This window comes from Laccaria bicolor, genomic scaffold, assembly GCF_000143565.1.
Source record: "Laccaria bicolor S238N-H82 LACBIscaffold_22 genomic scaffold, whole genome shotgun sequence".
Lineage (NCBI taxonomy): Eukaryota > Fungi > Basidiomycota > Agaricomycetes > Agaricales > Hydnangiaceae > Laccaria > Laccaria bicolor.
This window is the reverse complement of record NW_001889893.1, coordinates 674404-688763: the sequence shown is the minus strand read 5'-3', so window position 1 is coordinate 688763 and position 14360 is coordinate 674404. Positions and strand designations below refer to the sequence as shown.

General features: G+C 49.1%; 6 protein-coding genes across 6 annotated transcripts; 2 read left to right on the top strand and 4 right to left on the bottom strand.

Annotated features, from left to right (window-relative positions):
* Positions 1-1339: 1339 nt before the first annotated feature.
* Positions 1340-2134, top strand: LACBIDRAFT_302962 (uncharacterized protein; the record flags this gene model as incomplete). Its single annotated transcript, XM_001883793.1, has 2 exons — positions 1340-1984; positions 2042-2134. The coding sequence occupies 2 exons, from the start codon at positions 1340-1342 to the stop codon at positions 2132-2134; spliced, it is 738 nt and encodes a 245-aa protein (XP_001883828.1).
* A 2131-nt stretch (positions 2135-4265) lies between these two features.
* LACBIDRAFT_329649 (uncharacterized protein) lies at positions 4266-5681 on the bottom strand (the record flags this gene model as incomplete). The annotated part of the gene is made up of 5 exons (XM_001883677.1): positions 4266-4395; positions 4482-4648; positions 5012-5278; positions 5312-5330; positions 5449-5681. The coding sequence occupies 5 exons, from the start codon at positions 5679-5681 to the stop codon at positions 4266-4268; spliced, it is 816 nt and encodes a 271-aa protein (XP_001883712.1).
* A 1344-nt stretch (positions 5682-7025) lies between these two features.
* LACBIDRAFT_329648 (uncharacterized protein) lies at positions 7026-8444 on the bottom strand (the record flags this gene model as incomplete). The annotated part of the gene is made up of 6 exons (XM_001883676.1): positions 7026-7063; positions 7140-7406; positions 7494-7714; positions 7876-7919; positions 7968-8115; positions 8179-8444. The coding sequence occupies 6 exons, from the start codon at positions 8442-8444 to the stop codon at positions 7026-7028; spliced, it is 984 nt and encodes a 327-aa protein (XP_001883711.1).
* A 219-nt stretch (positions 8445-8663) lies between these two features.
* On the top strand, positions 8664-9543 carry LACBIDRAFT_329647 (uncharacterized protein; the record flags this gene model as incomplete). The annotated part of the gene is made up of 5 exons (XM_001883792.1): positions 8664-8688; positions 8768-8841; positions 9040-9113; positions 9178-9325; positions 9427-9543. The coding sequence occupies 5 exons, from the start codon at positions 8664-8666 to the stop codon at positions 9541-9543; spliced, it is 438 nt and encodes a 145-aa protein (XP_001883827.1).
* Positions 9544-10740: 1197 nt separating this feature from the next.
* On the bottom strand, positions 10741-11400 carry LACBIDRAFT_302957 (uncharacterized protein; the record flags this gene model as incomplete). Its single annotated transcript, XM_001883675.1, has 1 exon — positions 10741-11400. The coding sequence occupies exon 1, from the start codon at positions 10912-10914 to the stop codon at positions 10741-10743; it is 174 nt and encodes a 57-aa protein (XP_001883710.1). The 5' UTR covers positions 10915-11400.
* A 2120-nt stretch (positions 11401-13520) lies between these two features.
* On the bottom strand, positions 13521-14100 carry LACBIDRAFT_329646 (uncharacterized protein; the record flags this gene model as incomplete). The annotated part of the gene is made up of 3 exons (XM_001883674.1): positions 13521-13568; positions 13617-13764; positions 13829-14100. 3 exons carry the CDS (start codon positions 14098-14100, stop codon positions 13521-13523), a joined length of 468 nt encoding a protein of 155 aa, XP_001883709.1.
* Positions 14101-14360: the final 260 nt, after the last annotated feature.

The window sequence follows — 14360 nt, the reverse complement described above, 5'->3', positions numbered from 1 at the left end:
TGCGCCGAGACAGGGGTCTGATAGACAAATCCTGGTATCTGGATCCGAATCGTCGTCTTTGACGACAATGTCTTTCATCTTGAGGTTAGGTTGTTGTAGAATCCATGAGACTTCAGCAGCCGTCGAAAAATTTGAACCTTGTTCGCGGTTATATTCCAAAATGAGGCTGTACATAGGGGATAGAGCGTATCCCCTTTCCATGCCGAGGCGATGATTTCCTGAGCTCTCAAGTGCAGCATTAGCTGGTGTCGAGGAGTGCGACGGATTGGGAACTCCCGAGCCAGGAGGATGATTCGAAGGGAGAGATGAAGAGTCGCCTGTCATTGTTTTAGGCAAAGTAGGATTTCGGCTAGATGGAGATTTAAGCCGAGGGATTTGGGATGAGGATTGATGAGGGGGCGGATCCCGCGAAGTGGTTGCTTTGGAAGTAGTGAGGGGAGCGTCTCCGATAGGACTTCTCCTCCAAGGGGAATCTGTCGATAGGGGCAGTGAAGTGGTTGTGGAAGATTTCGGAATCCTTGAAGATCCAAAAGTGCCTGAGAAGGCAGGCCTACCCCCCCTAGATACGACGGGGGGAGTCGAGTTCTTCGGTGCTCGGTAGTCGGACAGGGTGGTCGACAGAGCGAAAGGTATAGTGTAGAAGACCGGATGTACGAATCTAGATTAGATTAGAAGTCGGCTAGGTGTATCGACTGATCCCACAGTGTCCACCTTTGTGAGCGCTACTTGATGTAGGAATCACTCGGGTAGTGGGACAGTCGTTGGGGCACCTAGCGAACGCGACGTACAGAGGTGTGAAGACTCACCTAGTTGATCCAAACGGAATCGTTGTGCGCTCGGAGTCGTGGAACGTGACCGTTCAGCATACCCGTGTTCCGATCTCCACGGACAGTCCCTGTGGAGATTGCGTAAACGATTCCTCTCGATGCCTACTTGCGGTTTCTCAGAGTTCAGAGCAAAGCCGTTGGTAGGGCCTTTGTATCCGAACGATACGAGATTTGCAGGTGGTGGTAAAAGAGATACTATTGCCTCATGTACTACATGAGGTATAACTACAATGCTTATGTAAAGCATGACATAATACAAAGTAAGTAGGCATAAAGGGGAGACTTCGGGGAGCGGAAAGGATATAGGAGTAGGATCTTACTTGCATGCTACAACCGCTTGTGGAAGAGTTTGTGACTCCTGCCAGGAGATAACGTTGAACGTGCTGTACGAAGGGATCGTTGGCCGCATCGAGAGTGGGATACATGAGAACACACCTCTTGTGTATCATCCTATTGGATCGCTGACAGAGCTAATGCGGCGGAAATCCGAACAACTGGTTGAATTGCGCTTGATGAAGTTGAACGAGAGCAAGAAAGTCTTGGTGAAGATTGCAGCGTTAGACGACCACAAAAAGTGGGTGCTGGCAGTTGAGAGCGGAAGAGTCGATCGTGTGGCTGCTCTGGTTCAGGCTGGAAGGGGAAAGAAGCTTGGTGTGAAAGGACTCATCGCTCAATACGAACAAGCGGCGAGGAAGCTCTACAAACCGAAGGGTTTTACGAGAGAAGAGATCATGATGTCCATTGTTCTCCTCTGGATTGGTGGTAACTGCGTGGGATCCTTCGCCCATTTGGCTATGTCACTCCCTAGCGTCACAACTGCACGGAGGAATGCACTACTCCGGCCCATCACAGTGTCCGCCTCGCACCCCACTGTGTCGGAGATTGAGCAAAATATAAAAGAATCTATACATCGATCCTCACCAGAGCTCAACATAAACCATGAAATCGACGTCGCCTACAATCTCGACCCTGCACCCGTTCCCCAGGCTGTTCCTCCAGAAGGCAACGATAACGGCAGCCGGCGCACACGCACACGCGGTAAAAAACGACCGCATTTGGACCGAGGATGTCACGGTTGCGGGGAGGAAGTAAGTTTGATTGAGAGAGAGGGAGGAGATGCTATTGAGTGCAAGGGAGAGGGTTGCGAGACTCTATGGGTACGTAAATATTTTGGAAATCATCGAAATGTTTTTCTGACCAGCCGCTCACTTTAGTTTCACCTGAAATGCGTGAAGGTTAGCCGTGGAGTAAAGTCTTGGATGTGTCCGACTTGTTTGGATATGGGGGTGAAGTGTCGTCACATGTAGAAACTCAAAAAATGTTGAAATCTTAATGTTTTTGACATAAGAACTTGGAAAATTTCCTTTTTTGGGGGGGTAAGGGGGGGTACGCCAAGGGTGCCTTAATTCATTTTGGGACTGTATATGCAAAAACCACGTTCCGCCACCCCCTTGGTCTTTCCTCATCGCTACCTTCAACAAACCCCTCGTTCTCCCAAATTTTATAAACATATTGACAGCGCTCAAGAGGCATCGCAATGGAGCGGGGTGCAAGAATCTCGCTAAACAGAATGCGAATGAAAGTTACCGAACGTCTAGAGATTTCGTAAATACCTTTCAGGATGGCTTGGGTGCTAGTAATGCACATTTACACAATTGTGAGTTCATTACTTGTCGTAAAGTTGATATTCAGAATGGGTATACCCCCTTTCAAGACCGACGAGTGGAGAGTTTTGAACAAGTTCCTGGATAGCGATGTTGTCAAGATCATTCGAGATGAGATGGCCGACTTCGGAGAAGAAAAAGAGAATCCGGGTGTGTTGAGCGATCATGAAGTCAAGCAACGCGCACCGAAACGAGCCATCTCAACAATATTCTCTCTGTCTAGACAGGGATCACTCTCGAAGAGGAGCCACCCGAAATTTAGAATTTGGTATCTGCTTACTTTTATTCCATGTCTCGGACGTTGCAAGGACGCTGTAATATAATTTTCTTCTAATTCATCTTGAATCCATGCTCATGTGATCCCCATCCGCCTTCCTGATTTAGACGTTATCTGAGCTATTTACTAAATGCGGACTTGACCCATTTGGGTTGCTGATGGTACATGGTCGGGGGAGTGGGATGTCTCGGGATCTTCCCGTCGCAGCCCCTTGCCACGGTTTCAATTGCGTGGTTAGTATGCCTTGCCTCAAGGTCCAGGGGAGGCTATTACAGACGCAAAAACGGACAGGGTGGGTGAACAACGATGTGCGCCTGTTCCACTTCCAGTTTGAGTGTTTTCTCATTCAAGTAAGTATTGGTATCGCGTAGACCCCTAATCCTGAAAGGTGCCTACTACGTGCTGTCGATCCAAGAGGACTGACTCGTGCTCGTCCCAAGTATATCCGACCTCTGTGCATGTTATCAGCTGACACGCAGCTCGACATCTCCCAATGGGCGTCTTCGGTTTTCCTACATTGACACGGTGATAGATGAGCACATCATTCGCCATCCCCTAAACAACATCGTTATCCCCTTCTCCTTGCATCCACGTCGGCAACTTATTCATTCGCCCTTCCGCTTGACCTTCGGCCACCCTCCCTTCTCCAATTAACCTCCACTCTCAAAGGAGCACACCATTACGATTTCTTTTTGGAACACACATGCACGTTCTACATCTCCTCTCGCCGAGCGCGAGAATGCAAAGAGGTTTCATGCGACTGTTGTTTTTGATGCTGATACCGGCTTGAATCGGTGGGTCTCGTCTTCTTTTTCTTTGGGGTATACGAAGCTGATGGACAATGGTAGTTCACAAGTAATGAAAGACTTTTCGTTCACCGACCTCCTCTCCTTGACAAGGCACACAAATCATCTTTTCCTACCTGAACAGAAAACTTGAACTATCCCTCTACCCAACCCGTCGAGCTCTACCACTCACCGAAGCAATCTTAATGACGTCCTTCTTAAAATCTTAACATCCCACCGGCAAGCATACACACCTTACCCCACCTTCGAATTCGAACGTCTCTCCTCGCACAAACGATGGCCCAAGGGATGTGGGATGATATCATCAAGAGTTCACGATCGTTGTGAGGGAGGTGACGAGGACGAGGACGAGGAGTGAGAAGTTTATTCCTTTTTAGGTCCATGGGAAGTTTGTGGAACGGGCGGTTGTTTGAGGGAGTGGAGGAAGCAGCATGAGCGGTTGGCTTGAGGGAGAAGGAGTGGAGGGGGAATGGATATGAAGGAGGAGGTTAAGGGGGCTTCTGAGGTTGTTAAACGGGAACAGGAGGCGTACCCCACCCCAGCTACTTCGATTCGCCCCTCACCCACACCCAGACCTAAATCAAAGAGGAACACGGCTGTTGCATTTTTGTCAATGAGTGCTTCGTTTTCGCATTTACCTGCCAGGCCTGCAAATACCCGAATATAGCCCCAACTGAAGTGCTCCAAACAGTTATAGTCCTATGACCCCGAATGATTTGGATGTTCGTCGGTGGCTGGGGCAGGTTGGGTACTCAAGGGCGGGCGACACTTCCTTAACAGAAGCAGCACCAGCAGCAGTATTCGCAACACAAGTCTTTCCCCTAATAACACTACTCACCAGAGTATCAATACAACCTCACGTTTGGCCCTCCTAAAAAGCTTCACCGCAGTATCAACCCCCTCTTACTCATCACCACCAACATCAACGGGCGCAAGGGACTTGTTCACACCATTCGTCGCCGCTATATCGACATTTGGATTTTTCGCAAAGCCAACGAGGGCATCATCAGTCTTCGCCACACTTGAGCCGAGGGACGTCGCCTCAGTATCACCAAGAACAATAGCAACGACATTCTAGGCAGATGCAGAGTCAAGGGCTCCCGCGGTTCTATGATAATGTGTGGAATACGCAGCCTGCTATTGTGGCTCCTCACTGAGGTCTTCTGAGTCCAAGAGGATATTGCGTGTTCTTTTTCTTTTTTGGGAGACCTCTATGTGATAGAGGGGGATACGAACCACCCTGTACGGCTGGGTGGAGCGTTTTGACCTGCTCGCCTACCATTTCTGGGGCTTTGGTACATCCCTGTTTCGTGTAGAAGGATCGATGATCGTATCCGAGTCACATGACCATCTCCTCCGAAATCACCTCCTCTGCGCACACCTTTGCAAACTCAACCATCTCCGAATCAAAAAAAGATCCCCGAAAGTCAGTCTCACCGTGACCTTCGCAGCACTCCACACCCTCTTATCCTCCATCCATCTCGCGTCACCCATCCAATGCACGGCTCCGTTAAGCTTCCCGGCATCTACCACCATTGTCAGCGCCATTTTGTTACAGGCAACGTGGTACCCGTCCAGGACACCTATTTGTGCGAGGGCTCTTCCATATCTACAACAACTGGGCGTGAACACCGTTCGTGTATACAGCGTCGATTCGACCAAGAACCACGATTCGTGCATGAGCGCCCTCAGTGGTGCAGGCATCTATACCATGTACGTTCGTGCCGTCCGTCATACCCTAGAGAGCCAGTGCATACTGTTAATAAGAGGACGTTCATCCCTCTTCTCGAACTTTATGCACCCCCCGAAAGTGATTGGATAAGGGGTCGATCCCGGGTACGAGGATACAATCCACAGGCAGGCACGCCGCGTACGTATGCGCTGGGAGCTGTTTAGGGCCAGAGGTGGCTGTTACGGGGTCTAAGGCGTCGGAGACGAAGTACCACGTCAAGATGGGAGCCTTGGGGCCAAGGTGCTGGACGGTGGGGAAATTTGCAAGATAGGCTTGGCTGTGGCTGTTGAGGTAGTCCATGGTACCCACGGCATCGAGGTTTTGATGGTCGGGGAAGAGGAGGACTGCGATGCTCAGGCTGGGTGGGGTGGCCATGGTGTAGGGTTAGGTTTGTTGAGTTCGTCTTTCAACTGATCCGTCTATTTTATATTCATCTACAGGTGTCTTTGCAACCCCGTCTGGATTTCTAAGCGGCCGACGTTCTGGACAGAAGCGTCTCCAGATGTTGTCGATGCTAATCACGCGCAGCGATTTTGACGATGATCTTTTGATAGGCGGGATCTTCTGTCCGGCAGCCTTGATTGCGTAGACTAAACGCGCATCGAACATCAAAGTGCGGTAGATACATATCATAAAGGTCGGAATCCAAGTGTCTTACCCTTTTTTGAAGGAGGAATGGCTGATTTTGTCTTCAAAGCATGCTGGTGCAACTGCCAACTACCAATCTTCCGCCTTACATAGGTCCACATTGAGGTTACCGCGATGTAACTTTCCGCAGAACGCCAAAATATAGAATCTGATACACTACATATTTCTTTCCGTTTGATACGGAAGTCGGGACTTTTCACAACCAGTATGATTCAGATTGAGGCCTGCTCGTTTCACGAAGTTGAGGGCTTCCAGTGGCCGTATTTCCAGCGGCCGCCCTTGGTCGTTGAGGACTGATCCCCGTTTTCTGTGGATGGATCGAAATGAACCCCAATCTAGGGTGGAGGCGAATTCAGTGGATCCAAATGATGTAGGTGAAGCCTCTTACCTGATACAAAGCGCTCCTGACATCCTCTTTTACCAGAATTCTGGGATTTACCTTAGACCGTTGCCATCGTGCATGCGCAAAACCCTTTCTGCCGTTCTCTCAGTTAAGATAGTGAAGAGATCGGGGATGGAAAACGGAAATCCACGGTATCAAGCGAGGGTCAAAGGCGAACGCACCAGCTTGATCCACATTCCATGCACATGACCGATTTGTGCGCTCTACTCCATTGTGATCTTTGTTTCATAAATAGGTCTTATGTTGACGGAGATGATCGTCTTGAGCTTCAGCGTACGTTTGGCATGGTCGTCTTCCCATGTGAAAAATGATACGTTAAACAGCTGTGGTGCGGCCTTGCTTGAGGAATCACTTTCTCCTTTCAACATCCCTCCGAACAACCACATCAAGTGCCAGGTTTTTTGGTCTGATCTTCACCAATATTATCATAACTTAATACTGAGAAAGTTGGCACCGCCTTTTCAGCAATGATTGAAGCACAAATTGCTCTGCGATCTTCGGTTATTAAAAGTTCGAACCAAACTCAGTATATTGGCTTCGATTTCGCTCAAATTTATATCAAGGACGATTGCAGTCATCGTTCACGTTTGTTCACTGGAGTGCACAGGCTCCTGGAATCCTTCTCTTTACTTGGTCTACACCCAGGCTTCGGACGCTCCCCCTCAATCTCAATCTCCTTCCCAACCAACGTCCTTACCAAGATACACTGTCGCAAACGAACTGCAAGATCAATCCCGCTCGTGGTCCCAGCCGCATTACATACCTCCCCATCTTTCACCCACCTGCGGTCCCGATCCAATGCACGTTGTGGTTCAGCTGTCGCGCGACGTGTTTCAATGCTTTCTTGTTACTTAGACGTGGCACCATGTCACGTGACGTTGCATGGATGTGATGTACCGCCACATTAGGCTGCCCAGTGGATGAAAGTCCATTGCGCGCAGACGGCTTTAGCTGTGGTTGTGGACCGACTGCGTCCAGCGACTGGTAGTCTGGGAAGAGGATGAGTCGGTCGCTGCGAATCAGAGGCTGGCGCTTTCTGATAACGACAGCTAGACCATACCGCTCTTCCACGTTCTACGACAATTCATTGGCGCGATAGCGGCTCTCATTCCCCGACAACCTCTCGGGTTATATACTACGCGGGGTAAACTCCAGCTTCGCCCTTCCACAACGGTTCCTATCCCCGGCCACTTGGTTTGCGATGTTGTTGACCAAGGCACTGGCGTTCTCATGCACGTTGTTAAGAGTGCTCATCTCTAAGTGGAGGGCTCTAACTGCCGTCTTGATCCGTATGCTCCAATTCCGCTTGTTTTGAATTTCATAATACTCATACGCAGAAGAGGGTAGAGTGTCCTGCCTAGGCGAAAAACGCAGAAGTTATAACAATGGAAAACACATATGATTACGTTCTAGTGAGCAGCAAGCAGGAGGAAAGCGCAGACAACATAGCGATGGGAAGGGGTCAAGCAGAACAGTGATGGATCGTGAAAGGAGTGGTATATCAGTTCGGTCTTTCACTTCCACGAATTATATTGGCTCTTTAGAATCTTTGCGCGGTTTATCTGTGCATCACGTCAAGCCGGGGAGAGCAACAGCTCGGAAGAACATACTTCGAGGTTCCTTTCTAGGCGATCAACATCCCGAATGCACTCATTAATCTCGAGTGAGAGACCCCTACAAATGGCCTTTATCTCCTGCAAAATTCCGCCAGACGCTACGAGTGTCCTCTCGTAGAGCTCAAAGGTCATGTAGCGGATTCTAAAGAGCGTATATTGTGGACACAGTAAGCACGTTATTAATGAAACAATATCAGCGACCCACCTTCCTATGTCTCTCGTGAATTTATTAGTGAAAATTGTATCCGATTGACGCATAATTCCACTATCGACGGCGTCCTGTAATTTTTCTTCCAAGGATGAGAGTCGAAGTTGAAGTGTTTCCATGAGGGTTCGTGGGCGCAAGGCGTGGACGCATATAAGGAAACCGAGGAGGACGGCTCCAGCCCGCACTAGGTCTTGCGGGATGAGGGATAGAATGACCATCCATGCTGCTGAGATGATTGCTCGGTGATACTCTTGAAGGGACATTTGGTAGGACGGCGGGGGAGAAGGTTTTGCGTAATCTCCCTTTCGACGAGTTTTTAATCAATCCCATAACCCATTCCCCGATACCCCAATACGCGCCACTCCCTTGGACCACAGCAGATCCAGGGTCACTTCTGGCTCTGCTCAGTCCTTGTGCGTCTTTTACGGTCATAAACGGCCAATTTTTCGCACGTAGTAAAAATCGATGAAGGTCAAAAAAATATGAAGCGCCCAAGTTGTCGAAAAGGTGCGTTTTTTCGCATCGGCAACTCGATCGCGCATGATACCTGCATGATACCCAAACATATTCTTCACAAACTCTTTAGCACGTTATACGAGTCCGGCTGTGAGCGTAGTAAAAATCGATGAAAAGGTGACTACTACAGAACTTTCTCCCACCGTAAATGTTTTCAACCCTTAAAGAGTGTCACCAGGCAATCATCTCAGCAGTGTGAATGATCATTCTAACCCCATCCCACAAGACCTAGTGCGAGCTTGAGCCGTCCTCCTCGGTTCTCTTATATGTCTACACACCCTTCGCCCACGAACCCTCACGAAAATACTCCAACTTCTCTCATCCTTGGAGGAAAAATTGCAGGCCGCCGTCGATAATGGAATTATGCGTCAATCGGATACAATTTTCACTAATCAATTCACGAGGGACATAGGAAAGTGAGTCGCTGACATCGTTTCATGAAATAACGTGCTTACTGTGTCCACAATTTGTGCTCTTTAGGATTCGCTACATGATCTTTGAGCTCTACGAGAGGAAGCTCATGACGTATGGCGGATTTTTTCAAGAGATGAAGGCCGTTTGGGAGGGTCTCTCACTCGAGATTAATGAGTGCATCCGCGATGTTGATGCCCTAGAATGGAACCTTGAAGTATGTTATACGACCAAGGGCGGCCGCGGGAAATATGGCCACTGGAAGTCCTGGACTTTGTGTAACGAGCGGGCTTCAAGCGTCTTGACAGTGCTGCACAGTGGAAGGCTGTGAAAAGTCCTGTGTCCGTTCAAAATTTCCATGGCATTTCCAGCATATTAGAATATATATGCTGGCATCCTGGCGAGGGTCATGTCGTAGTAACTTCTATGGTCTGAACACTTCTCTCGACTTGGAGCTAAGGCGAAAAATTGGTCAAGAGTTGGCACTTGCAACAAATTCACTTTTTTTTTCTCGTCTGATGACACGCTCTCGGCGAACTTGATACTTGTTCAGGCCTTGTGAATGAAATTAGCCGCTCTGCCATGGAGATGAGGTATGGGCATCTGTATTACTGACCTTCCCAGCTATGTTGAATCGACACGAGCGTGGAAAGTATTCATCCGCAAGGCTGCTGTGCACGATCAGCCTGACCACTGCGGGGAATGAATATCAATGAATCCTTGTCGCTTCTTGAGAGAAAATCAGTTGCTTGCCAGTTCACCTAGGGTTGCGGAGGTGCCTGGTAATGTAAGTATAAGATGAGTGAATTAGTTGCAAGAGGAGTTCAATAGACCCGACTCTCCGACTACCTCAACAACGACAGCGAAGCCTATCTTCCAAATTTGCCAACCGTCCAGCAGCTGAGTCCTTGCCATATAAGGGCCACCTAGGGGCCCGTACGCAGAGTTCCCTGTGGATTGTATCCTCGTACCCCGGATCAACCCATATCCAGCCTTTCGGAGGGGTTCATTAGAAAGAGATGGGCTGATCTGAACTTCCTCGTGTTGAGTCTGCACTAGCTCGCACAAACAGGTCCTGGACGGGTACCACGTTGAAAATGGTGATGGACGCCAGGAAGCTGAACAGAGCGGTGCATTGGGTGCGAGATACGAGATGGGTGAAGAAGGATGGGATTGGGATGGGTGTGGAATGCGGCGGGGGTTACGGCCCACCATTGGACATTCACCGGAAGAATCAATAGCCAGATACATGGAAAGATAAGCAAAGCGTGTATTTTCGCCGTTATACTCAAGGAAACGATACGCTTGCCTTCATTATCGGTACCGCACGTGATTCCATTCCTCTTACAATCCCGATTCAGTATTCAATATTCATCCATAACACTCCTACTCGGCGCCGCAAGGTATCTCGTGCACCACAGCACCATCGAGCTTACTCGCCCACTCCCTCTTTTCCTCGGCCTCTAACGCTGGCCCGGCACCTCACAGGCCTCACCCCTCGAATCAGCGTACCCTCCAACACTTCCCCGCTGATAAAGTCAACGCCGTTGACTTTCTCTGCGCGTTTCAACCCTCTTTTTAAAGGGGAGAGCGAGAACGCGTGGGGCCACCACAGGTCGGCTTTCCCGCCTGCTAGACGAGTACGGTGGATGCGCAATTGTTGGCCTGCATCCGAATGATGTACCTAACCACCTCCTCCGAAATCACATTTGCAAACTCAACCATCTCCGAATCAAAATACGATCTCGCAAACTCAATCCCACCGTAACCCCTGCAAGACTCCACACCCTCCCATCTTTCACCCATCCCGCATCACCCACCCAACGCATTGTCTAAGCTTCTTGCGTCAACCACTTTCCTCAGCGCCATTTTGTTGGAGGAGACTGTGGTACCCGCCCAGGACACCTGTTTTTGACTAGAGAATCAGTGCAGACTGTCAGTAAGAGGACCTTCAGATCGTCCCATTGCTCCTTTTCACGGACTTTATACATCAAAATACTGGACAAGGGGTTGATCTCGGATACGAGGATACAATCCACCGGCGTGCACGTCTCGTAAGTATCCGTTGGGAACTATTTAGGGCCAGAGATGGCTGTTATTGGGCCCAAGGTGTCGGAGTCGAAGTATCACGTCAAGATGGGAGCCTTGGGGCCAAGGTGCTGGACGGTGGGGAAATTTGCAAGATAGGCTTGGCTGTGGCTGTTGAGGTAGTCCATGGTACCCACGGCATCGAGATTCTGATGGTCGGGGAAGAGGAGGACTGCGATGCTCAGGCTGGGTGGGGTGGCCATGGTGTAGGGTTAGGTTTGTTGAGTTCGTCTTTCAACTGACCCGTCTATTTTATATTCATCTACAGGTGTCTTTGCAACCCCGTCTGGATTTCTAAGCGGCCGACGTTCTGGCCAGAAGCGTCTCCCGATCTTGTCAATATTAATTATGCGCACCAATTTTGACAATGACCTTTTGATAGGCGGGATCTTCTGTCCGGCAACCTGACTTTGTTTGCAGGGCACGCTGGCGCAAGTGCCAACTTTCGACCAATCTTCCCGCCTTGAGTCTACATTGAGGTTACTCCATGCAACTTTCGGCAGAACCCCAAAATATAGATTCTGATACGCTACAGATGCCATTCCGTTTACTACGGAAGTCATCAATAAATTCACAGCCATACATTGTGCAGCACTATCACAATGCTTGAGGCCTGCTCGCATCACGAAGACAGCTGCAGAGCTTCCAATGGCCACATTTTCACAGCCGTCCTTGGTGGTTTAGGTCTGATCCCCGCCTTCTCTGGATGGATCGAACTGAGGCCCAACCTGAGACGGAGGCGGATTCAGTGGATATAAATGATCTAGGCCAAGCCTCGTTATTCAAGGCCCTCCTGACATCCTCTTTTACCAGAATTATTGGATTTTACCTCTGACTGTGTTATTGTTCATGCGCAAAAACCTTTCTGCCGTCCTTTTAGTGAACATGGCAAAGAGATCGGGGACGGAAACCGGAAATACACGTTATCAAGCGAGGGTAGAACCAGTCTGCGCCACACATGATCGATTTGTACGCTCCACTTCATTGTGATATTTTGTGCTCGACTCATTGGTTTCATAGGATGTTGACGGAGATGATCGTCTTGAGCTTCAGCGTGCATTTGGCATGGTTGTCTTCCCATGAGAAAAACTGACACGTTAAACAGCTGTGGTGCGGCCTTGCTTGAGGAATCACTTTCTCCTTCAACATGCCTCCGAACAACCACATCAAGTGTCAGGTTGTTTGGTCTGATCTTCACCAATATTATCATAACTTTGATATTGGGAAAGTTGGCACCGCCTTTTCAGCAATGATTGAAGCCCAAATTGCTCTGCGATCTTCTGTGGTTAAAAGTTCGAACCAAACTCAGTATATTGGCTTCGATTTCGCTCAAATTTATATCAAGAACGATTGCAGTCATTGTTCACGTTTGTTCACTGGAGTGCACAGGCTCCTGGAATCTTTCTCTTTACTTGGTCTACACCCAGGCTTCGGACGCTCCCCTCAATTTCAATCTCCTTCCCAACCAACGTCCTTACCAAATACACCGTCGCAAACGAACTGAAAGATCAATCCCGCTCGTGGTCCCAGCTGCATTCCATACCCCCCATTTTTGACCCACATTGGACCCCGACCCAATGCATGTTATGGTTCAGCTGTCGCGCGACGTGTTTTAAGGCTTTCTTGTTGGACGTGGCGCTATGTCACGTGACGTTGCTTGACTTACTGCCACATTAGGATGCCCTTGCGAGGAGTCCATTGCGCGCAGACGGGCTTAGCTGTGGTCGTGGACCGACTGTGTCAAGACACTGGTAGCCTGGGAAGAGGATGAGTCGGTCGCTGCGAATCAGAGGCTGCTGCTTTCTGAAAACGACAGCTAGAACATATTGCTCTTCCCCATTCTACGACAACACTCACAAATCACTGGCGCGATAGCGGCTCTAATTCCGCGACAACATCTCTGGCTATACACTACGCAGGGTAAACTCCAGCTTCGCCCTTCCACAACGGTCCCTATCCCCGGCCACTTGGTTTGCGATGTTGTTGGCGAAGGCGCTGGCGTCCTCATGCGCGTTGTTTAGGTTGTTCATCTGTAAGTGGAGGGCTCTTACTGCGTCTTGATCCGTATGCTCCAATTCGCTTGTTTTGAATTTCACAATACTCATACATTTACAACAGTCAGCTTGTCGATGCTAAACAAAGAGTGTCCTGTCTATGCGAAAAACGCAGGAGTTAGATCAATGTCGGAATACATATGATTACGATACAGTCAGCACCAGAAGAACGAAAGCAGGAAGAAAGCGCAAACAACATAGCGATGGGAAGGGGGTCAAGCAGAACAGTGATGGATAGTGAAAGGTATGGTATATATTCAGTTCGGTCTGTCACTTCCACAAATGATACTGGTTCTTCAGAATTTTTGCGCGGTTGATCTGTGCATCATGTCAAATTGGGGAGGGCAACAGCCCAGAAGAACATACTTCGAGGTGCCTTTCTAGGGCATCAACATCCCGAATGCACTCGTTGATCTCGAGTGAGAGACCCTCCCAAACGGCCTTCATCTCCTGAAAAATTCCGCCAGACGTCATGAGCGTCCTCTCGTAGAGCTCATAGATCATGTAGCGGATTCTGAAGAGCGAATATTGTGGACACAATAAGCACGTTATTTTATGAGATGATGTCAACGACCCACCTTCCTATGTCCCTCGTGAATTGATTAGTGAAAATTGTATCCGATTGACTCATAATTCCACTATCGACGGCGTCCTGTAGTTTTTCCTCCAATGACGAGAGACGAAGCCGAAGCGTTTTCATGAGGGTTCGTGGGCGCATAGCGTGCAGACATATAAGAACACCGAGGAGGACGGCTCCAGCCCGCACTAGGTCTTGCGGGATGAGGGATAGAATAATCATCCACGCTGCTGAGATGATTGCTTGGTGATACTCTTGAAGGGTCGAAAACATTTAGTAGGATGGGGGAGAAAGCTCTGGAAAGTTTTGAAGAGCAGCCTCCTTTAAATTTTCAGCGAGTCTTTCCTTACCGTAAGCAAGCGCCCCACCGATAACATAGGTGCTTCGCTGATCTCAAGATACATTCCCTAAACAGGCCTGGGATACTATCTCGATATTATCTGACGTTTTGGTTGTGTAGCTCCAATTCTACAACTCCCAGCGTAAAAAAATTAGAGGAGTTCGCTCAATGTAGTTTTGCATGCTCCCTGAAG